Source organism: Puntigrus tetrazona, chromosome 3 (genome assembly GCF_018831695.1).
Source record: "Puntigrus tetrazona isolate hp1 chromosome 3, ASM1883169v1, whole genome shotgun sequence".
NCBI lineage: Eukaryota > Metazoa > Chordata > Actinopteri > Cypriniformes > Cyprinidae > Puntigrus > Puntigrus tetrazona.
The window spans coordinates 26,812,746-26,835,966 of NC_056701.1; the positions used below are offsets into that span (position 1 = coordinate 26,812,746).

The window sequence follows — 23,221 nt, forward strand, 5'->3', positions numbered from 1 at the left end:
CAAAAACACCATATAATTTACTATAAATTACTATAGTATTTTTCATGTGTGTAGTGACCTTTTAGAGTTCATCGCAACAAAATATGCTCTCTTTCAAAACTTTTTTTCCCCCTATTTTTTGGGCGTCTGCTCCTTTAACGAGGTGGGCCGTCTCGTGGCGAGTGACGCTGCGTTGACAGTCATCGGCTGTGTCTCAAAACCCAACAATCCACCTAACTAGCCTTTCTGAGCGCCAGACTCTTTAATAGCTGCGCTGGGAACCTACCTATCTATTAAATCGTGCGCTCGAGCTTGTATTAAAGTAGATAGTTTTGTCCGACCAGTTACAAATGCGTTTCAGTTATTGTAAGCGTTCAGAACGCCGGACCGTTCGTCTTTGGAAGTCGCAGGCGCGTTCTAGTGCGCAGCCTTGAGTCGCTGTCTGCGTAGGCAGCTGACTCGGATTGAGACGCGGCCATTTCGGAGAGCGTCTCTAGCACATGGGCTTTGGGACCGCTCGCTCAGAAGCGCTCTAACGGGACGGGACGGGCTGAGCTGGCGGTCACTAATTCGCGTCTTACAGGGTGCTTTCAGATTTACACTTCCATCTGAATAACCTCCACATCAGCAGGCAGTCATGGCTATAGACGCGCCCGTTATTTTGTCCGCGCTTTTCTTTACGATTATTGCCATTATAGTTGCGTCGGCGTTCCTGTCGAAGAAACCTGCGCCAAAGAAAGAACAGAAGCAGACACGGCACGAGGAGCGTTCAGAGCGGGTAACCGAGTACCACCAGCCCAGAACAGAGCAACCGGCTCCGGCGCAGAAGGAGGTGATAGTCGAAAAGAAAAGGGAAGAGCCCGTTCCCGTCGCCCCCGTCGTAGAAGCCGAAGTCACCCCCGTGCAACAAACACCTGTACAGGTAAGATGCGTCCCGGCCGTTCACGCGTTTGTAAAAAGGTCTGGCGAGTTTCAAAACCGTTCAGCTTTTAAAAACGCGCGTCCGATCCGGAACCGTTCGCTTCTGGCTATTTTGGGCTCATACGGGCACGTCCCGCGTGAACTTTTCCTGGATGGTATTTCTTTCAATTATCGCTCGCTTATGGCAAGGGAGAGGGGAAAAAAAACCCCAGCAAATAAATTGCGCAAACTTTAAAACCAGCTGCACGTTCGAAAAAACCAACAACCGCCATTTATGAGCAGTTTTGGTAAACCCAAGCTTAAATTGGGGCAGCCCGTGTAATTCGTTTAGGGAAGAAGTGGCAGCACTTGAACGCTGGCCAGGGTTTGTCAAGGGTTCACAGCTGATTGCCAAACGGTTTCCAGCAATACAAGATTTCTGAAAAGTCTTTCAAGAGCCCTCGTTGTTGCACGTTTGGATGTTTTATTCTGTTTGTTTGTAGACAGGCGAATGTAGATTGTCCAGATGGGAACCAATGGTTATTTTTTCCTCAAACACTTTTTTTTTTTTTTTTTTTTTTTTTTTTTTTTTTTTTTTTTTCAATCTATCAACAAACGCAGTGCTTCACACTTGTCCTAAACTAATAAACATTTCAGAAACAAAGTAACCGCTTGACAAATTAGCCATTTGTCAATTTGGCAACATGGAATCATAAAACGTTGAGGAGACGGCCATCTTGGTTTCTCTGCACAGCCCGTTTTAAGCATCACGCCAGTGTTCGTGGTGTTCAGCGGGGTTTTTGACCTTTCATATGAGAACGCGTTGGGTCCTGTCTTAGAATGTGCTCGCCACAGCAGAACCCAGAGCTTCGGACGTGACAAACTCCGGCGTCCTTCTATATATGGCTTCAAACGTATATCCACTATATATAAAAGTCTATATTGTATAACATGCTGCTGTTGAGAGCTCAAGGAGTCTTGAGCACAGGTGTGTGTGACACTAGTGAGCGCGTGATCTTCTGAGGTGCTAAAACGAGCTTTAGAGCTCCGGTCTGACGTAACACGCCATTATTCTAACAACATTATTTCTTTTTCCAGTGGAGTACTTGGCATATCCAGGTTTAATTTTGGAAAGCAAACGTTTAACCCAAAGATACTGGAATATTCCTGTGTGCGTGTCCTCCACGCTCCAGCAATGTATTTTATCAGTAGCTTGACTCTTTCCACTTTTCTGTATGTAATATTACCCAAAATTGCCCTTAGCCATGCATATGTCTAAATTAAAGTTTGCTTATGGATATCGTAAATGGGCCCAGAATTCTCGCGTAAGACAAATGGTAACGTTTACATGATCTCGTTTTGGTTTGTTCATACAGTTACAGCCCGTAACCAGAATATGACCAAATTCCGATTGATATCGGACTATTCTTGTATCAGAAAATTCTTCTTTTTTGGCGTTTCCCGTTTCACCACATCGGCAACGCTGTGCGTATCCTTGCTTTTTCTGAGCTTCATTCTCTTTGCTCGAAGAGGCAGAGGTAAAGGCTGAGGAGGAGATAGCTGTTGAGCCAGAAAAGGAAGAGCCTGCCGCAGTCGCGCCTGTGATTGAGGAAGTTGGCGTCGTAGAGGAGCAGCCTGCAGTCGAACCTGACGTCGTCATCCCTGTGCAAGAAACCCCTGTCCAGGTAAGATGCGTGATATGATGTACTTTACAGTGCGAATACCTTTTCTTATTTTATGCTTTTTGTATAATTAGTTTTGTTCTTTCCTATTTTTATTACATTAGGATGTTCCATGTTACGTTGTCTTATTCTTTTTTTTAATTTTTATTGGATTATTGCAGTGTCATGATGGTTTTGAGTGGCTTTATGCGTTTCGTCTTTGACCATGTGCGCTATCTATATTAGATTATTTGGAAAGCTCCATTATGTTTCATGTGGCTTTTCATTCGTACCACCTGCAGCTGGTAGCTCAAGATTGGTGTATTATAATTTATATAACTTGATGGCACCGGTAAGACACCTTTAGAATTCAAATTATGTGTGTACATGTCTCTTTGTCCAGTTTCCAGTCTCAAACCAGAAATGCACATGATTTTGTTATTCGCTTTATCACTTTTCGTCGCGCAAACGAGGCGTTGACTGGATTCTTTGTAGTGAAATAGTGTGTTATGTGTGACGACCCTCACAGTCGTCCATCTGGCATGCAGCGTGTCAAACTTAGCAACTTTGACCAAAGCGATCTGACACCATTGAAAATCATGTAGTGTGTACTTGCCTTAAAGGGTAATTTTGTCATTAATCGCTTACTCACATGTCGTTCCAAACCCATTAAAAAAGCTTAGTTCATCCTTATTTAGGATGAAAACTGGGAGGCTTGTGACTATCCCATTGACTGCTGAGTAATGAACAACATCAAGGTCCAGAAAACTGTGAAAGACATCGGCTGTGTCCTTCTGCCGTCAGTGGTTCAATCATAATGTTATGAAGCTACGAGAATACTTTTTGTTCGTAAAGAAAATGTAAAAAGTGTGTTTTACAAAATGTATTCTTTGTGTCTGCATGCGCTATTCTGCTTCAGCCGTTTCAGCCAGCAGTTTTTGTTCAAATCAAAGTGTAATCCACATAGAAAGCAACTCTCCAAAATGGCGCTATAGAGACGATTTTTGAAAAAAGTTGTTACTTTTTGTACACAAAGAAAAAAAAAAAATCTCGTTGCTCCAGAGCATTGAGATTGAACCACCGATGGCAGATGGACTGTTCTGAAGATGTCTTTCATACTTTTTTGGACCTTGACAGAAGCCTCCCGGTTTTCATCATCAAAATATCTTAAATTGAGTTCTGAAGTTGAACCAAGCTTCTATGGGTTTATGGGCTTCCGTGGGTTCGGAACAACATGTGATTAATGACAAAATGTTTATTTTGGGGTGGAGTAACCCTTTAACACCAGCTTGCCTTTAACACACTTATAAAAAAGGTTCTTTATAAACATCTAGGGTTCCATTTAAGAACATTTTAACATCCATAGAACCTTTCCATTCTACCAAAGGTTCTTTTATAGTAGAAGAAAATTTTTTAGATTTTTCTTCGATCTACAAAAGCATGTTTCTTTTAAGAATTGCTCACTGAATGGTTTTTTTTGTAAAACTCGGAATGGTTCCTCTCTATGGTGTGGCTGTAAACCACCCCCCAACCCCCCTTTCAGGAAACCTATTTTAAGAGTGTATATTCCTTTTTGATAGCTGTGAAGTTCCACACACAAGAAATATTAGAACTGGAGTCACACCTTCAGCTCCAATCCTGTCCATTCAGTACTGCTGGAGACCCTCTGCTATCCATTACAGTGTTATGTAACATTGCTTTTTCTGCCTCCACTAGCCTGACTAAATAACCATGGGAGTGATAAAATTACAGATAGAGCCAAGGCCGAATTTTGTATAATCTCCCATAGTACTTGAGACTAACTGCATGAAATCTGGTCTGCATTGCAGCTTATTCTGGCTGAGAACCACCCACCAAAAACGACAAGGGGCTGTTTGTTTGTAAGCGAACAATTACGCTTCTCTTTATACATTTAGGGGCAGGATAGTAGTCCAGCATGGGAAATAAAGAAATTCAAGTCACAGTGAATGGTTTGCTTCCACTGCAGATCATATTTTGCGGTGAATGTCTTCCACGCAGAAGCTTGGAATATATTGATGATATATTACTCATTTATTGAGACTATAAAGCATATTTACATAACCTGCTTCTAGGTTCCTGCTGAGTTTTATTTTCAGCTCTAATCAAACACACCAGGCCATAAATTTCGAATGAATCCCAAGAGCTTGAGGGAGACCCAATTTGCATACATTTACTGCACATTTTAAGTACATACTTGATGTGAAATAAGTACTTGGAAATGGATGACACAACTTGATGTATTAATCTTTAAAGCAGTATCTACCTTTTTCTTAAACGCGGAAGTAAGCCTATGGGTGAGGCTTCCGGTTCATTACATGCTAGAATAACAATATGCAGAAAACGGTAAAACTGTACTGAACCAGCATGTTTGCATTTAAGATGATACATTAAATTAACATAAGACACACACCAATTGTCAATATCAAGCCTCAAAACGAACTGTTTTGTACAGCTAAAAATACCTGGACGCAGGTGAGACCGGAAGCTATGCCCATAGAATTTACAAATGTCCCATTTTTACGTCAAGAAAAAGGTGGATATATGCACAGATAAGAACTGAGGCCTTGATTAGCTGGATCAGGTGTGTTTGGTTAGAGGTGAAACTGAACTCTGCAGGAAGAAAGATCTCAAGGGGCAAGGTTGAGACCTACGTGTTGATTGGTTTCTAGGCAAGAAATAAACTCTGTGTTTGTTACTTAAGTTACATGTCGTAACTTAATTGCCACCTGACATCTCTGCATGTACGAGAAGAAATCAGTTCAAAATTCAGTGTTTAAGTGTTTCTTTTTAGATAACGTTGTACTTCAATGTAATTTGCATAGATATTTATTTCTGAAATGTTGGAAAGTATTTAAAAGACCAATACTTCATAACTGCTCCACTAAATTGGAGCTATTTTTGGCCAGTAAACCCCTTTAACCAACATGTAAAAACAGTTATGAACATGTCTTCCTGTCTAAATAGGCTACTTTTGAATAAGTGAAGCATTTACATACCCAAAGCACTTAATCACATGGGGGGGTCTCTCCTGAACCACCACCAGTGCACAGCACTCCCCTGGATCATCTGACGGTGCCAGTCGCTCACCACACACCAACAGTGGAGAGGAGAGAGAAATGGAGCCAATTTAGTGGATGGGGATAATTGGGAGGCCATGATTAATAAGGGCCAGTTGGCGAGGATACCGTGGTTACACCCCTACTCTTTACGATGAATGTCATGGGATTTTTAACGACCCCCTGCTGGCCTTTCTAACACCTCTACCAACAGCAACCTAGTTTTCACAGGAAGTCTCCCATCCAGGTACTGCCCTGCTTTGCTTCAGTGGGCAACCAGTCTTGAAATACAGGGTGACATGGCTGTTGTTGTTTTTTATACACAATAACCTGGTACCAAACTCTTTTTCTCATTTGTTTCTTTCTTACTTTTGCTTACATTGGGTAGTAAAATGGGTTGAGCATGTCGTTTCATGTTGACTTTAAACTCTGTAAATCCTCTAGTCCCCCCCCATGATCTTTGGCTCTGTGACCTTTAGACATGTTGACCTGCCATAATTCCTCCTTTGGCACTTTCAGACCTCCTTCTGTCTCCCTGAAGACTTGAGATAATATCTAGAACGAAGGGCTTCAACATTCTTTGGGCAGGGCCTTATGGATCAACTGCAGGTATAGGTTCCTAATTGGTTTCTTGATGACGTTGTAAATTATCCATTTATATTTTTATCTATTTATTCTGCTTTTGGATGGTACAGTAATTCAAAGCCAGTGTGTTCTAGTCTCTCCTTTTTTAAGTATGTGGATCAGTTAAAGGAATTAAGAAGGAATTTGTCCAAAAATGTCAATTACTTTGAATACAGCAGAACAGTATCCAAAGTGAAGCTATGACCTAAATCACACTTGCTTTAGGGGTTGGATAATTGTTAGTTGCGTCAGTTTTGTCGGTTTATCTTTCTTCCCAGTTCCTGTTCGCTCTCTTTTTCCCACAATTCCGACTCTCAGCTCCTCAAGTTTCCTTTTGTTCGGAGTGTTTTACCTTCCTTACATGGCAATGCGTATGCAGAGGGAAAACCTCAAAGAGGAGAGCCGTACCAATCTGCTCTGAGGTGCCGCCAACAAGAATTCAACACCAGCAAGGGGAAAAAAAAGTCCTCCAAAGCAAAGCCTGTTTCTGTTATTTCTGGTGGAAATGCTATGTGAATGAGTGGCTGAGCTGCAGGGTTAATTCAAAACCGAAGACGTCAGCTATGAATATGCGGACCATGAGCATCTGAAACGTGGTGAACGCTCGAGAACATTCCTCAGCACTTTGTTTCTGTCTCCACGCCAGTCAGGCTCCTAACAGCAGTCTGCTGTGGAATCCGTCCGTCTGCCTGCTGATTGGTCAGGCTTTCCTCTGACTTTGCTGGCTTGGAATTTTGGCCTGTTACTGTTAACTTCCTTTTTCAGTGATCTATGCAAACATGGGCATGATTGATTTCCTCTAGGTTTGAGTTTAACTGTAACTAGTATGCTAAGATTATGACCGGTTGTTTGGGTTGTTAATGTTTTTATATCATCAATCATTTTTATTTATATAGCGCTTTTAACAACACAGGTTGCAGCATACCATGTATACGTGCTTGAATTATGGGAAAATAGAGGGCATTTTTGAGCTTTATTAGCACAGTTTCGTTTGAGGGGTACAGTCTAGAGTAGGTGTTGTGTTATATTTGGTGCTATTCACATTTAATAATTTGATAAAATAAGCAACCAAGCATTTTAAGGCATCATATTCATGCTTGTACTGTGTTCCAGACTAACAATATAATAATGAATGTCATGTATCATTGGCAGGAAGTACAATCCCATGAGGAGTAAAGATAAGCAGAGTATAAATAAGTGATGGTAGGTACAAAGTTTTGGAAACTATGAATCAACTCAATCGTTTTGCAAAATGATCCAGTTTCAAAGCATTTTGAGATCACGCTGACCAAAACAGTATAAATGCAGTATGAACTCACAGACAACATGAATAAAGACATTTTACAAACCAGTAGATAGGGTAGAAAATCTTTTCCAAACTTTGAATCCATCGTACCTGTGGCTTCGCAGATTGATTCACTGTTTTAAACTCTCCTAACCTTAACCTCTCAAGACGGTATAAAGGCAAAAAACGAACTTAGCCCAAACATGAGTATAAACGCCTTTTACTAACCCATTACAAATGTTTTCATGAAAGCATATTCTAAACATCCTTAAAATACAAATAAATGTAAGGTTAGAAACATTTCACTATAAGACTGACCCGGTTAAAGTCATGTTAAACTCTGGTTCATGAATACTCAATACGTTGAACCTTGCTTTTAAATTTTATGTTGTGTTAAAGCCTTGTTTTTTGAAATTATGGGGGGGTTATTTCCTCTCATGTATAGGCACAGAATGGACGTGCTAGTTGGCTGTAGTCATTGCTGTGTTTTCAAGCGCAACTTTTTGGCCCAGATGCTGGCAATGCGAAGCGATAAACACAGTCTGCTTTTGTCGCCACTAGTTCTTTGATGTTGTTTTGGTGTCGCGGCCTTTCGAAGGCAGTAGTCATTAAGGTTTAGAAACTCATCTACGGTCACAAGCCCTTTCAGTCACAAGTGGCGATGTCTCTTAACTAAACAATGGTGCGGTGCAGTATGCTAGTTATGCTAGTAGGCAGACACTGACTGTACATGACGCCTTTGGCCTTGTGACACAATGGCCTTTTTGTCAGAATTCAAAGAAGAGCTGAAGGGTTTGTGTTGAATTCATTCAGTGTGAACGTTAATGAGTGAAACAATGAGAGCTTATTCCAGACGAGATGCTTTGGCTCACTGCCTCAAATAAGATCTTAAACCATTTAAAATTATTATAATACATCTTTAGTATTGTCTTGCTAAAATACAGAGGAACATGTAGGCTAAATAAGGTCATTACGTGAATCAAATAAGGCACAATTTATGTTTCTGTGTCTGTCAGACCTATGCATTTTAATATATATTTGACAGTGTACATTGACACTTATTACATATATGTGACTCCATGGACAAGTAAAAAGCATGAAGCCTCTGTAAATCCTCTCAGGATCTGTTTGTCTTAGGTGATCCGTCAAATTTAGCGTCACATGTATTCTCACCCTGACCTCCATATGTGGTGGCATCAAATATAGATTTCCCATCATCCACCGAGAGAGGATCTGAGATGACAGCTAAGCCTGAGATGGCATCGTATGCTGCCTGACATCCTCACAGGTTGTTCACGCTTTCTAAGAGCATCAGGACTAATGGACTGTTGGCAGTCTTCACCGCGAGGAAGAATCCGTTTCAAGCTGCCCTAATTCCCTCACCGCCTTTGATGTGTTTATGTCTCGGGACGGAGAGCTTGCGTGACATTAGGTGCCTCTTTTTTGGATTAAAAAAACATGAACAGTTGATTTCATGTAGTCAAATAGAGAGTTGTAGCTTGAAGCATGTTATTAAATGGAATCGAATTCCAAAGTGTCAAAATTACTACGTTCTAATTACCTGCCAAATTTTAAAAGTTTTGCATGGCTTGTAAGTGAACTATTGCTTCATTGTTAGTGTGTGATATGGTACCAAATTTTTAAGTAAAGTATTCTCGTAGCTTCGTAATATTACGGCTGAATCACTGATGGCAGATGGAGTATTCTGAAGATGTCTTTCATACTTCTCTGCACCTTGACAATTTACTAGGCAGTCACAAACCTCCAAATATTTTCATCCAAAATGTCTCAAATTGTCTTAAGGATGAACAAAGCTTTTTTTTTACGGGTTCAGAACGCAACGGGGCCATGTGATTTAATGACAACATTTTCATTTTGAAGTGGAGTAAGCCTTTAATACTTCAGCATGTCATTTCGGACAATGCTTCTAACTTTGAGGGAACCATTTGGGAACCTTGTTTGTTTCAGTGCAGCATTGCCCCAATGCACCAAGCAAGGTCCATTAAGACCTTACCTCAACCCCATCAAACACATTTGGGATGAGCTGGAAGGGAGCCAGGCCTTCTTGTCCAACATCAGTTACTGACCTCACAAATGCTCTACTGGATAAATGGGCAAAACCACCCAAACACCCCAGCATTTAGTGGAAAGCCACCGAAGAATGGAAGCTGTTATAGCTGCAAAGGGGGGGGCAGTGTATTTAGGGGGACGAATGTGTTGCCGTGAGGGTTGCAAAGGGGTGGACAATTTCCAGAATTTCCCTTTTTTTTGAAACTTTAGTATATGTAATAGTAAGGTACTTTTGCCCATATAAAGTACATTGCAGTGCCTTGAATACCTCTCATTCCCTTCAAACTGAAGTGTGAGTTAAACTTGTTTTCTGTGGCAATCAACAGCATGTCTTTAATGTTCACTCTAGAGCTTAACTTGAATCTGGAATGTTCCATTTAATGCGCCAAGTTTCTACATTGCTTGTCGACCATAAACGGTGTACTATTAGTTTAATGAGCAATATAATATGGTGGAAGAGTCTGTATTATTATTGTTTCCCTATGGCCAAAAAATTACCAATACACTGGCTTTAATGGATTATAGTTCTATTGTCTCACTGTAAGCAACACTAAAAAATGTGTGCATGTGCAAGTACCACTGATGAAGTTTAATTACTGGCCAGTTCGCATTTGACTCCTTTCCCAACTCTGGAATCCAGGAGCAGAGTTTCTTTCAGCAGTTTGTGAGTGGGATTTGAAGGTTACTTCAGTCACTCACACACATAAATTGTGTGTTTGTGTGAGATGGAATGCACCATCTGCTGGTGGTCAGCGGATGCCAGCGTTCTTGAAGCGATAAAGTTTGGTTTCAGAGAGGGAATAGAGTTGCTATTCTGGTAGCAGCTGTCTTGACACGTGGCTAATTAAACGGACAAAAGCGCTCAGGACCCGAGATGTATCTACAGTCTTAGAAACCTTGTCTCGAAACCCTTATATATAGTGGGTTTTCTGTTAGTATTGCTGTTATTCTTATCGTCAGTCTCTTTCACCGGCTTGTTGGCGTTCTGTGTCACCTAATCTAATAATGGCACAAATCTACAGTTAATCCTAAATTTAACCTCTCTGGATAACCTTAATCCCGACAGACTCCAAGGTGGAGACTGGATTGAATTGCTCTTGTATAGTGTAAGGTGGTGCTGCGGTTCGATTGAGGCCATGTCATCGAGTGTGGTAGCATGGGGAATTAGTAATGGTTATAAATTCAAAATTATTCTGCTCATTTCCACCCTGCAGATTCTGTCTGGCTACTAATAGGATTAATAAACTGATATTTCCAGCACTCACTCGGATTGAATCTAAAATCTATGACGCTGTTCTTTGTACAAGCCTCCAGTCCCTAACCATCACGAATGCCCAGAAACCACTGGCTCGTGCACCTGTTTCTCCAAGGCTTCTGGAGGGCATGTAAGCGGCTGAGTTAAGAAGTGAAGTGGGGTTGGACGAGGGTTAGTCAGAAGTAGGAGCTTTGTCCTCTTGTCATGGACAGGTGTGTGTTTAGGCAGGAGAGGAAGGATGACAGACTGCAGATGACAGCTGTCACGCAGACACTCTGCACCAGCCACATGGGAACGAAGCTCTGCTGAATGTGCTGCTGACTGCTGAGATCAATGTTTGAATTTAGTGCCGAGTTGTGAAGTGTTCTCTATGCAATGCACGAATGGGGTTTTTGGTTTGGTTTCTTTTGGGTAAAATTAAATTTATAAAAAGTGTACTAAAAGAACTAAAAGCAGCACATTAAAGCTATAAGTTATTAATTGAAAAATATAAATTTTCATACTTTGTGTGTGTGTGTGTGTGTGTGGTTTAATAAATAAATATATAGACACACACACGCACATTGTGTTTCCATCTTTTATGGGGACTCTCCATAGGCGTAATGGGTTTTATACTGTACAGACCGTATAAACCGCACGTCTACATTCAAAATGAACTTGGGCCTTGATTTCTTTTGGATTACATTTTTGTCCTGGGTTTTTGTAATGGCTTTTTTTTTCATTTATATTATTTCTGATGTTCAACATAAACAAGTCTTCCATTAAAAGTAAGACTACTGAATTGAGTAATGAATGAAACATTGGATAAGAAGATAAATTCAAGATTATTGAATCATCACACCACCCTCCACACCTGAGCCACCTTAACGTCCTTTATGAAGTTGAATTCAACACGCCTTATATTTACAGCATTATCAGCTGCATTTAATCTAAGCCTCCACCTTTTTTGTCTCTATAGGCAGCTCCAGAGCCTGAGCCTGTACTCAAAGAAGTTGCAGCATCTGCATTTGTAGAAGAACCCGTCCCTGTGCCAGAACCAGAACCAGAGCAAGAACCTGTACCCTCACCAGAACCAGTGGCCACACCAGTAGAAGAGCCAGTGGTTGAACCTGTGAAGGAGTCTGTCCCAGAACCAGTGCCTGAACCAGTGAAAGAGTCTGTCCCAGAACCAGAACCTGTGCCTGAACCAGTAAAGGAGTCTGTCCCAAAACAAGAACCAGTGCCTGAACCAGTGAAGGAGGTGCCCACCCCTGAGCCAGCATCTGAACCCACCCCTGAGCCAGCATCTGAACCCACCCCTGAGCCAGCATCTGAGCCCACCCCTGAACCAGTTTCAGAGCCCACCCCTGAACCAGTTTCAGAGCCCACCCTGAACCAGTTTCAGAGCCCACCCCTGAACCAGTTTCAGAGCCCACCCCTGAACCAGTTTCAGAGCCCACCCCTGAACCAGCTTCTGAACCGGCCCCCGCCCCAGCCTCTGAACCGGCCCCGCCCCCGCCTCTGAACCGGCCCCCGCACCGGCCTCTGAACCGGCCCCCGCACCGGCCTCTGAACCGGCCCCCGCACCGGCCTCTGAACCAGCACCTGAACCAGCACCTGTGCCCATCCCTGAGACCTCACCAGCAGTCCAATCTCTTCCAGAGGTCCTAGAGAATAATGGTATGAAAGCATCAGTTTAAAAGTGCGTAGTACTATTACAGTCCTGTCATTGTAGGTACAAGCACACTTTTATTTCTTTTGTTATTTTATTTTAAGTAACACTTTACTTTGTGTCCAACTAGTAATTAGTGATAGTAAATGGTAAACCAAGCCCTAATGCAAAAAGCTATAGTAAATATGTAGTTAATTAATTTTAATGTATAGTTACACTGTAACAAAGACACACACATTTATTTATTTTGTTGTTTTTAATGTAATGTGTGTAATAAATGGAATTATGTGCCATTTATTATTATTATTATTAATAGTATTTTTTGGGGTGGGGGGTAAGTAATTTATATTTATGGGGTAATTTATATTTTTCTCATGCACAGAGGTGGTTTGTTTGTGTCTTGGGTTCTGTCTTCAATCTCTCATTTTCTTCTGCTTCATATCTGCCTGTGGCTCTCTTGAGCAGCAGGTTTCATTATGCTCCATAAGAGCGAGTGTTTTGAGAGCAGGGCCGTGAGTGCTGGCGGAGATAAACACTCACAGGGCGACCCACTCAAGCACACTGGAGCTTTGTGCTCTGCGGCTGTAAACTGACGCCAGTGTGTAACTGGGTCCCGGTCACACACTTCCTTTGTTCTCCCAGCGGTACATTGGCCTCTAGGTTACAGATTCTGCTGCGTTTACATCCAGACATCAGTGGGCGTGCTTAGATACAACCCTCATTTACAAAAGTGCAAAAGCATGTCAGTTTGTGGGTTATAACGGCATCAGAGCTAGTTTCAACAGCACCTAATGCAGATATGGAGCGTGTGAAATAGGTTTCAGCCCCCAACAGCGTGCGCAGGACAGCCTTTATCCTTGATTTAATATAAAGGCTTCCTAGCTGCCGGTGCCAATGACTTGACAGGCCTGCAAGTGGATTAGACCTGGTAGGATGATAATCTGGGTTAGGAACAGGGCGCAGTGTCACAGAAGATTTTCTATCCTTCCTGTGTTGTTGTCTGATCCGTCGGGACAATAGAGACACCTTCATACTGGTCGAACACGGATCAAGTGAGGTCCTCTATCCTCTTAAGACCCCGCGGCCTCGTATGAGGACGTGATATTTTAGTGAATTTCTCTGAGACTCTACATGTCACAGTTTTAAGTCTGGGTGAACCGTAAAGGGCACATTCTGGGCTTTTCAGAGACGCCACACGATTGGATGTTTATCAGGACCACTCCCTCTCTTTGGTCTTCAGAAATGTCTGAAATTAATTGAGTGATGGAAATACGGTAATATTTTGTAATTGTGGGGGTTGAAATCAAAATATGACTTTCTGTTACGAGACGGGATGTTGGTTTCATGTCCTCTAAAAGCATGTTTATTATGCATTTTGAAAAACCTATCCAATGAATATGGATATTTTAGTATTCTATAAAGTATTACATATCATTATGAGAATCTTGTCAATTATTGCACTTATTTTCAGTACGTGTTGCCCAAAAAAAGATTCAATTTAGTTTATAGATACACCAAGACATTGAGTCCCAATGTCTTCAACTGAGAACATAGCATGAGTTATGGATGAATATTTATTATTTTTAATGCTCTAAACAATGTAAAGACATTTTTAAAAAATCCTAAAACTTTTTTCCCCAAAAGGCTTCATTTGATTATCGTTGTTTAAAGTTTTAAAAGATTTTAAAGGATTCTTCGAAAAATATAAAACCCCCAACGTTTATTTGGAAGCGAAATCTTTTTATGGTAGCGTAAAAGACTTGTCGTCAGGTAAACCTTTAAACCACTTAAATCTGATGTCTTTCAGATGCTGCAGCTGCTTCACTGACAGATGAGGTCGAGACCCCGGCAGTCGCTCCCGGTAATAAGAGGACCACCAAGTTTGAGAAGAGAATGACCAAGGAGGAGATGGAAGAGGAGCAGAGGTCAGTATTTTCCTGCTCTCTCGGGTCCGTCCACCGAAGCATCTCCGAATAACACGCACAGTGAAATCTACCTTTTTACACGCGTCTGTAGAAATGCTTGAATTGAACTGCATTTCAAGCGTGTGTAGTGTGTTCGTGTGTGACGCCTCCCCTATGCTGAATGATGCTTTTTAGTGACTCTACAGTTTGACGGGGGAGCTGTTTAGCTGCAGAAGTTACCCATGCTGTAGTTTGGGGAATGTCTGTAGATTTGTTGTTCCTCCTCCTCGTAGTCTTGGTCCTTTTAGTAGCGGCGTAGCTCAGAGCCCTCCTCCACCCTCTCCAGCAAACACACTGTGGGGTGTTTGGATAAGGAGCTGATCGTATCTGTAGCAGACTGCCAGGGGGGGGGTCTCGCGGGGGCTCAAGGTTTGACTGGAGGTTCAGGCGCACTTTGCTGGGTGTGGTTTCCTTGATAAAACGTGTAGATCGAGCGACGGGGGCTCTGAACTAAAAGACGTAACACTTCATTAGGTGCAATTTGGCCGCTTCATTTATCGTAGGGGCGTTTGAAAGCGTTTTAAAACTACTGCTCATTAGCGTGCATCCAGAAGTTGCGAGTTAAACCTGCGCGCAAAATTGTAATATTGTTGAGGAGGACAAAATTGACACTTCATGATTAACTTGGCTCGAAGAAAAAGTAAATGCACTGTACGTAAAAACTTGTGCATGCCATAAATTGCAAGCTTCCCAAAATGCGCATAAAAATAGGTGGATGGTTGTCTAAATTACAAAAACTCATATTTGAAGTCGTGCATATCATGTCTTTAGTCTATAGAAAAGCATATGTGCGCAGACGTGGTGTTTTATTACAACTAGTGGCCTGGCATAAATATGGCGTTTTAGTCATTTTGCACAGATTTGCGTGACTGGGAAAGCTTTTGACAACATTGTTGTCTGTATGCAAAAAAATTTTTTTTTTTTTTTTGTAAGTGCATGTCAATCAGCTCTCATTAGAGTATTAGTAGACAGGGTTGAAGTAGAATAGGTTTATGTATAAGAGTAAGAGCTTGAGAAGAAGCTGATGGTGTAATATTTGTTCTTTTGAAACTACACTAAATTGTATTTTTAATCATTTACTTTTAATACTTTTATTCAGCATGGATGCATTAAATCAACCAAGTAAAGAGTGACAGTAAAGACGCTTCAAATGATACAAAAGTTTTATTATTAAATTTTTTTACATTTTAAAATTTATCAAAGAATCACACAAAAATCATAATTGTGATTAGTCAGCTCAACGTTTTTCAATATTGATATATAGTATATGCCATAAATGACCCCCTCATGTCATTCCAAACCCTGAAATTCTTCAAATTAAGATATTTTTAGATGAAATCTGAGAGCTTTCTGAACCTCCACGGACAGCAACTCAACTAAAAAGTCCTCAGACACAGAAACGCTGCAAGGATCTTAAAAAGCAACTTCAAAACACGTTAAAAAAAAAAAATATATATATATATATATATATATATATATATATATATATATATATATATATATATATATATATATATGCACGCACGCTGTCTGGTTTCTACAGCTGCAGTCAGTGATTTGAGATGATTTCTACAGTTTCTCCCATTTGCAGAAGTCACTGTGTGTAGCTATCAAGTTGACTCAGTAGTCAGCACCCTACAGTACTGGTCTGTACATAATGTCCTCTGCTCCTGCCCTTTATCGTTGCAGGATAGAGTTCACAAATGACTTTACAGCTCTTTAAACAACAGCAGGCAGTATGCCTGTGTCAGAGCACTGGTAAGGTATCATTTACTTCAGTTTGACCCCTGACACCCCCACAGTCTCACCCCTCGGCCTCCCCCACAGGGTGTAACGTGAATATCTTCCCTTCCTCTCACTTTCCTTACTCGGAGACGATTCTTGTCCCGACATGCGGAGTTACAGCTCACCCAGAAATAAAATTCTGTCATGTACTCGCCCTGTTGTTTCAAACCCATCTGATCGTAATGTAACTATTTTATTTATTTGTAATTTCACAATTTATTTATATTTTATTACATTTTATTAGTTTTTTTAATGTAAATAAAAAATATTTAGTTTATTTATTGATTTATTGATTTTATTCAATAATCAATTATTCTATTTAAACCTTTATTTTTGTAATGTAACTTTATTTATAAATCACTATTTGCTTGATTTGTTTTTAGTCACTATTTAGTAACAATTTAATTATTTATAAAGTCAATATTTATGCATTTATTTTTTGTAAAGTTGTTTGATTTGTAAACAGTCACAATTTATTTTTGTTATAATATTATTATTTAAAGACTATTCACTTCTTTTTCTTTATAAAGTAATTATTTATTTATTTGTATTTAAATTGTGACTATAAATAGTAAATAAAATAATGAATTTATTTATAAAGTCTATTTATGTATTATCGGCAAACTTTGATTTGTAAAAGATGAATTTAAGTCACTATTTATTTAGCAATTTAAAATTATTTGTAAATCAGAATATATTTTAAGCCAGGCTCACACTGTGCCTTTATATATATATATATATATATATATATATATATATATATATATATATATATATATATATATATATATATATATATATATATATATATATATTTTTTTTTTTTTTTATATATATTATTTATTTATAAAGTCACTTTTAGCTTCCCAATTTATTTCATTTAGTCAATATTGATGCATATTCATGAAGTCGTTTGTTTATTCGCAAACAGTCCATTTATTTTTGTAACGCAACACTTGCTCGCAATCACAATTTTGTTTTTTTGTTTTTATTACTTGTAAAGATGATATTAAATGATTTGTCTGTTTCTTCATAACGTCACCATTTATTGATGCGTCACTTTAAGCATTTATTGATTTTTATTTGTTTATGGGCTCGCGTTTATAGCGTTTGGTGTTCTTTCGAAGCTTCATAAGCTGTACGAAAGACACCTTACGTGGAAACGAGAGGCTTGGACATTCTACCAAACATCTGTTTTTTTGTGCTCCACGATTAAAAGGCAGTAAATCAGTGAGAGTGAGTGAAAAATGACAGAATGAACGTTTTTGGGTGACCTGCCCCGTTAACACCGCGATCCAGCCGTTTTCATAGCGTTTTAGATCACCGTGTCTTCTGCACATTGTGGGTTAAAACGTCCTGGACCCGTGGACAAGTCCAGTAGCGTCAACTTCTTCAACTCTCGATCTCCTCCCGCTTGCTCTCATTACGGCCCGCGTGCGCAAAGCCGAGTGGCCACATGTGTTCTGCATCTGTCTAAAAGGCCCCCAGAGCTCTAGGGATTCATTGTAGTCACACATTACAGAAGAAAGCTAGGGAGACGCTCACAGATACAGGTCACTGAGCACATAGTGAGCGAGTTACGTGCTTTCCAATGCGTTATAGGTTTATAGAATAATATTAATAGTCGTTTTGATGCGTAATTACGTTTGCAAGCAGATGGAGAACACATGATGCCACTTCGAATATTCGGAGTAAAATATGATCCAAATAACGTATGGCTTTATTTTATAGGAGCGCATTTGGACGTATCATCTATTAAAAATGTCTGAATGTCTGTTTTTTGGTATCGCGGCAGTTTATGGTCGTCAAATTTTAGCTGAAGAGAATTTAGTTGAAAAAGCCCCCGTTTGCACGCGACCATATATTTTCTGCAATGACTTTTCAGATATTTTTGGATGTGGTTTGGCGTCCGAATACTTTTTGCAACTCGTATGCATTCAAATCGAATTAAAAAAAAAAAAAAAAGATAGTGTCAATAAAATGAATTGTACATATCAGGATGAGACAAAATTCATGTTTTAAGAATCGATCTGTGACTCCTTTTATGCCCGTTTATTCCCTGATATGTATAATATAAGCTCGGTTATGCATTCGGCAGATACTTCTCTCTTCCATTCAGATCATACGTTTTATCAGGTTATGCTTTCCTCCAGAATCGAACCCACAACCTTTGGAGCTACAGGAAAGATCGTCTGAGCACAATACTGTCAAATCTAAAACTTTATACATTTATTCTCATTATTTTATTATTTGGAAGGGAAGAAAAATAAATAAGCATAAGTTTGTGGGCAATAACGGCACCATAATAACGACCTTCGTAAATTTTAAACTCTACATCCTTTGAATTTGAAGTCTAGTTCTCTTTCCGGTTTGGCAACTTGAATTCATATTCGGAAATTGAGTTTCAAGGTATTGTGAAACGGTTCATTTCTAAATCATATATGGCCCGTTCATCTCGGGACAATACTGTAGTGCGGTATTATAAAGCCCACTTTTGGGTCAGGATGTAGAGAGTTTATGGCATGATCAAGTAATGCATGCATTATCCAATGCTTTGTTGTAGTAATAATTGACTGTCCCACTGAAAGATGTATATTTAGAAGAGACTGACTGTACTTTAGATGAATAACAGTATTTAGACCGAAATATTACGCAACTAAATTTATATTGAAGTAGCATGGAATATCATTGGGAAGATATGTTCAGTCGTGTTTTCTGGTTTTAGACTTCCTGTACGCCTATCGTTGCTTTTTTTTTTTTTTTTTTTTTTTTGAAAAAGGTTTCAACTCTACAACATATTAAAGGATAAAAATATGCTTCCAAAAACAGCGTTTCCTTACCTTTCACTGAACCGGTCTCCAACAAACCATTTTTATTAATTAGCGTGAAAACATTTTTAAAATGTAAAAATTAAAAAAAAAAAAAAAAAAAAAACTTTCCACGGATATTAAAGACTCTTCGTGGATTTTTTAAATTTTTATTAATTGTATACCATACGGTTCACTTGTAACGTTAGGTCGTATAAAAACCTCGTTCGCGCTGGCGTTTCAGAAACGACCTGTTTACGCGACACAACCTAAAACCATGTCGCACGACCATTCCTAAATATAGATACCTATATATAGATCCATTAATATTTATTACGAACAAGGAATCTAAACGGGCATATCTATGGATACAGCGGCGCGCGCGGTGGTGTTGTTGTTTACACGGTCGTCAAGGAGACGCAGCGCGACCGCGTTCACGAAAGTCTCCGTTTTGCTCCGTTTACACTGAAACGCTACCTGAAAAGGATCGGACGGAACCGTAGCAAAAGTAACGCGTTTTAAAAGGAAAACGCACTAACGTAAACGGGGCCTGATCAGTACACCTCTCTCTGGTCCTTTGAAATAAAGCGGGCGTCGTTGACGCGTACAGGCGGGTCACGTGGTCGCACGCGTGCGGCCCATAGTTTTCCAGCGTCTGCCGAGCTCCTTTATCTCAAAACATCAAAGAAAATGAAATCCTCCTGATGTCACCTTGAACATTTTCAAGTCACGGTAGCGCATGCCTCAAATCAGTTGAAATTGCCGTCTGATCTGCTCAATGTGATTGCATGGAAACGAATGTGTTTGGCGGGGCACTTTACTAACCTGACCACAAGCATCTTTCCTGAATGTCTCCACGAGTCTGCTGCTGGGCTTCGGTTTAACCGCTGCATGACTAACTTAACCAATAACGGCAAAACACCAGAGCTGTTAACGGTGAGTGCCACTTCATCCGTTCCACTAATCCATATATTCATCTTGGAGTGAATGATAACGATACATGCTCGCCTCCGGGATCATCTGAACAGATTTGAGGAAATTTATCAATGGATCACTCGGATTGCTCTGCGGTGAATGGGTGCCGTCGGCGCGAGAGTCCAGACAGCTGACAAAAAAGAAAAACATCACGGTAGACGAAGAAGTCGTCTCGTGTGAAGGAGAGAAATATGGATTAATCGAGCACCATTTACGAGAAAGACAGTTCGGTGTTGTTGGGGATTATGGACTGATATTTTGGCCAGAAGCGTCCGTTTAATGTTAAAATGCCTTTAGTGATGGATTTGTTACTTGCAAAGCTTTTTACTTCACAAGAAGGTAATTGGTAGACAGGAGTCGTGTGGATTATCGTGGTGGTTTTATCCGCTCTGAGCGCTGGTTCTGACGGCACCCGTTCGCTGGTAGGCATCCGTTGGTGAGCAAGTAATTTCTCCAAATCGCTGTTAAAACGCACGAAAATGCTTATCTGCTTCCGCATTTAAATGATAACGGATATCTTTAAAGGGAAAACTGCCAACGGAAAAATGATGCCTAATTTTTCATTTTAGCAGCACTTTATATTACAGCTGTGTGTTTCTGTCCATATTCTGAAGACAAAATTGTGTATTATATTGTGTAATGAATGAATAAATATAAAATGCTACACTTACAAAATTATAAAAACTTTTCACGTAATTTAAACATATATATATATATATATATATATATATATATATATATATATATATATATATATATATATATATATATATATTTACCTCCAGTGTCTTTTAATGTAGAGTTTCTAATGAGATAAGTGTTTATTTGTGTGTGTGTGTGTGTGTGGTTAATGTTTCTCTGGAGGGACTGTGTGTTATGATACTGAATAATCTTGTTCTTATTTTTCAGAGATGCTGAGTAAGCAGAGGCTGGAGAAAGTGGGGGGAAATGCTCCCTATAATGAACCTTGAGGACCTTTTGAGGAGTGACTTCTTTTGTGCTTTTATTCTTTTCTTTTTTTTTTTCTTTCTTGTTTTCAAGCCTGTGAATAACTTCTTAAAGCAAAACGCCAAAGAACACAAGATTATGCTTTTTCTTTTTCTTTCTTTTTCCTTTTACACTTGGGTACAGCTATATACACTGTATAGGTACAGCTAGATTCATAAACTGTGGCCCTTTAGACTACGAAAAGCCTGTTAAAACACTGTGATGCTATAGTTTACTTGGTTCATTTATCGTACGATTCAGAAACACTTTTGCGAAGGAAAGGGAGGGAACCAGTGGTTTGCGTTATTCTTCTGTCTTAGATTTAAATACGAAATTGGGGTTTCTCGTGACATTAAATAATCTTGCGCCTTCGTTGAGCGTCACGTGTTCTCGAGTCGGCCAATCAGCTTTCAGTGTCACGTTCCGCCCACCCCGCTCTCCTGAAAGCCCATCGCGCCCTCTTGTGGAAACGCACGGCTTTGACCATCACAGGCTGATGGGAAAAATGCTTGCACTGCAGAGCCAGACACGTACATGACGAAATGTAGAACCCGTGTGGATTTTGTTGTTGTTGTTGTTATTGTTTTTGGATGTTATGTTAAAGGTGAATCTCATCAGTGACATTTCATACCAGAATCAGAAGAGAATGGGTGAAAACGTGTAATACGCATAAATACAGACTAATTTAGGACTATTTTGATTTGTTCGCATTGCAAAAGTTATATTTTACTGTAGTAAGTCATGACACATTTAATTTTTGGTTAGCCGCCACGTTGTTTTTCCTGCGCTGTTGAAAAGAGGAAATCATTTTGATTTTGCAGTGAAATGTGACTTTGATCAGGTTTCGCGAGATTCACCCTATGGCTTTTGTAATATCAATAAAGAGCCGAATTTAAAGAATGACCATTGTGGCATTATTTCTACTAGCGCAAAAAAAGAAGTGCAATGAAAATTGTCCTTTACACATCTTCACCTTGCTCCAAACTTAAGTTTGAGAGGGTTTTGGTTTTTTTTTTTTTATATCTGTTAAACACAACAGAGCATTTTGAACGTTAGAAAACAAACTAGATTTAAATAAAGACAAAATGTTGAAAGTTGGTGAACTAAATGCGTTTAACAATTGACTTTGCAACCGCTTACCTTAAATTTACTAAATTCAAAAAGTCTTCTTTTTTTGTGTGTGTGTGTGTGTTTGGTAACCATTGACTAGGGCGCTCAGCCATAGTATAATATTACAGAAGTCAACGACTACCACAAACTGTTCGGTAACCAACAATTTTAAAGAAATCTCTTTAATCCCTTCCTGAACTGAAGCCTTTGTGTGATTTCTCTTTATGCCGTTGTGTTTGTGCTCTAGGGTACAGCAGGAGCAGCTGGCCGCCATCTTCAAACTCCTCCGAGAGAATCAGGACACGTTTGGAGAGATGACGGAGGGAGACGTGGAGGAACAGCTCAAACTTTACTCTCTTTAGTCGGACCACGCACAGACAGTGTTAACACCTCTAGCACCGTTTAAATTCACTATACTGTACCTATGCTGTTAAGTTCGGGGTCACAGACGCCCCAGCTCTCTGTAGAAGTAACTCTAGGCAGGATTTAATGCTTGCGATTCGGAGAGAGGTTGAAGTTCAACCCTCAAATGTTAGTTGAAACGCTCTCCACGCGATCACGGTGTGATACACAGATACTGTAGTGCTCTCTTGACCATATCAGCTGAACTTCTTACAGATTTTCTAGTTTTCTTTTTATATATATATATATATATATAGTGTGAGAATGGCAAATGTAAATAGTCTGCATCAGTGTTCTTGCATTTCTTTTGGCGTTGATACGAATTAATGCTTCATAAACTTTGAATTCTATTCTACTGTATAGAATTTAAATGGCAATATTCATATTTTACTGCTGCGTTTTCTATGTAGATTGTTATTACTCTTCTTTGTTTCTATTTACTTCAAGAAAAATCTATTAAAATAGGATTTGTATTTCCTGTTACACTTTCTCGTGTTATTGAAACTGTCTTGTAGCCTACTCTTAAGCATACTAACCTTTCTTTTTCATATGCGGCTATATATTTATAGAGAAAGAGAGAGAGAGGGACAGGCCCAGACATAGGCTAGACCAGGTTAAATGTGGATTGGGACATTTAGGAGGTGATTGTCATCCCTTTGTTATTGATGGTGTAAAATTGTTCAAAAACG

At 39.7% G+C, this 23,221-nt stretch overlaps 1 protein-coding gene and 1 long non-coding RNA gene across 2 annotated transcripts; both read left to right on the plus strand.

The window, feature by feature from the left end:
- The first annotated feature begins 231 nt into the window (after positions 1-231).
- Positions 232-23,015, plus strand: si:ch73-366l1.5 (FILIA-N KH-like domain-containing protein). Its single transcript, XM_043235572.1, is given in 6 exon segments — positions 232-901; positions 2,412-2,564; positions 11,810-12,356; positions 12,358-12,510; positions 14,310-14,427; positions 22,378-23,015. Coding segments are annotated over 6 exon segments (1,371 nt in total). The 5' UTR covers positions 232-616; the 3' UTR covers positions 22,493-23,015.
- On the plus strand, positions 17,141-21,924 carry LOC122341893. The gene is made up of 2 exons (XR_006250497.1): positions 17,141-19,994; positions 20,943-21,924. It is a non-coding gene; the product is annotated as an uncharacterized LOC122341893 (long non-coding RNA).
- Positions 23,016-23,221: the final 206 nt, after the last annotated feature.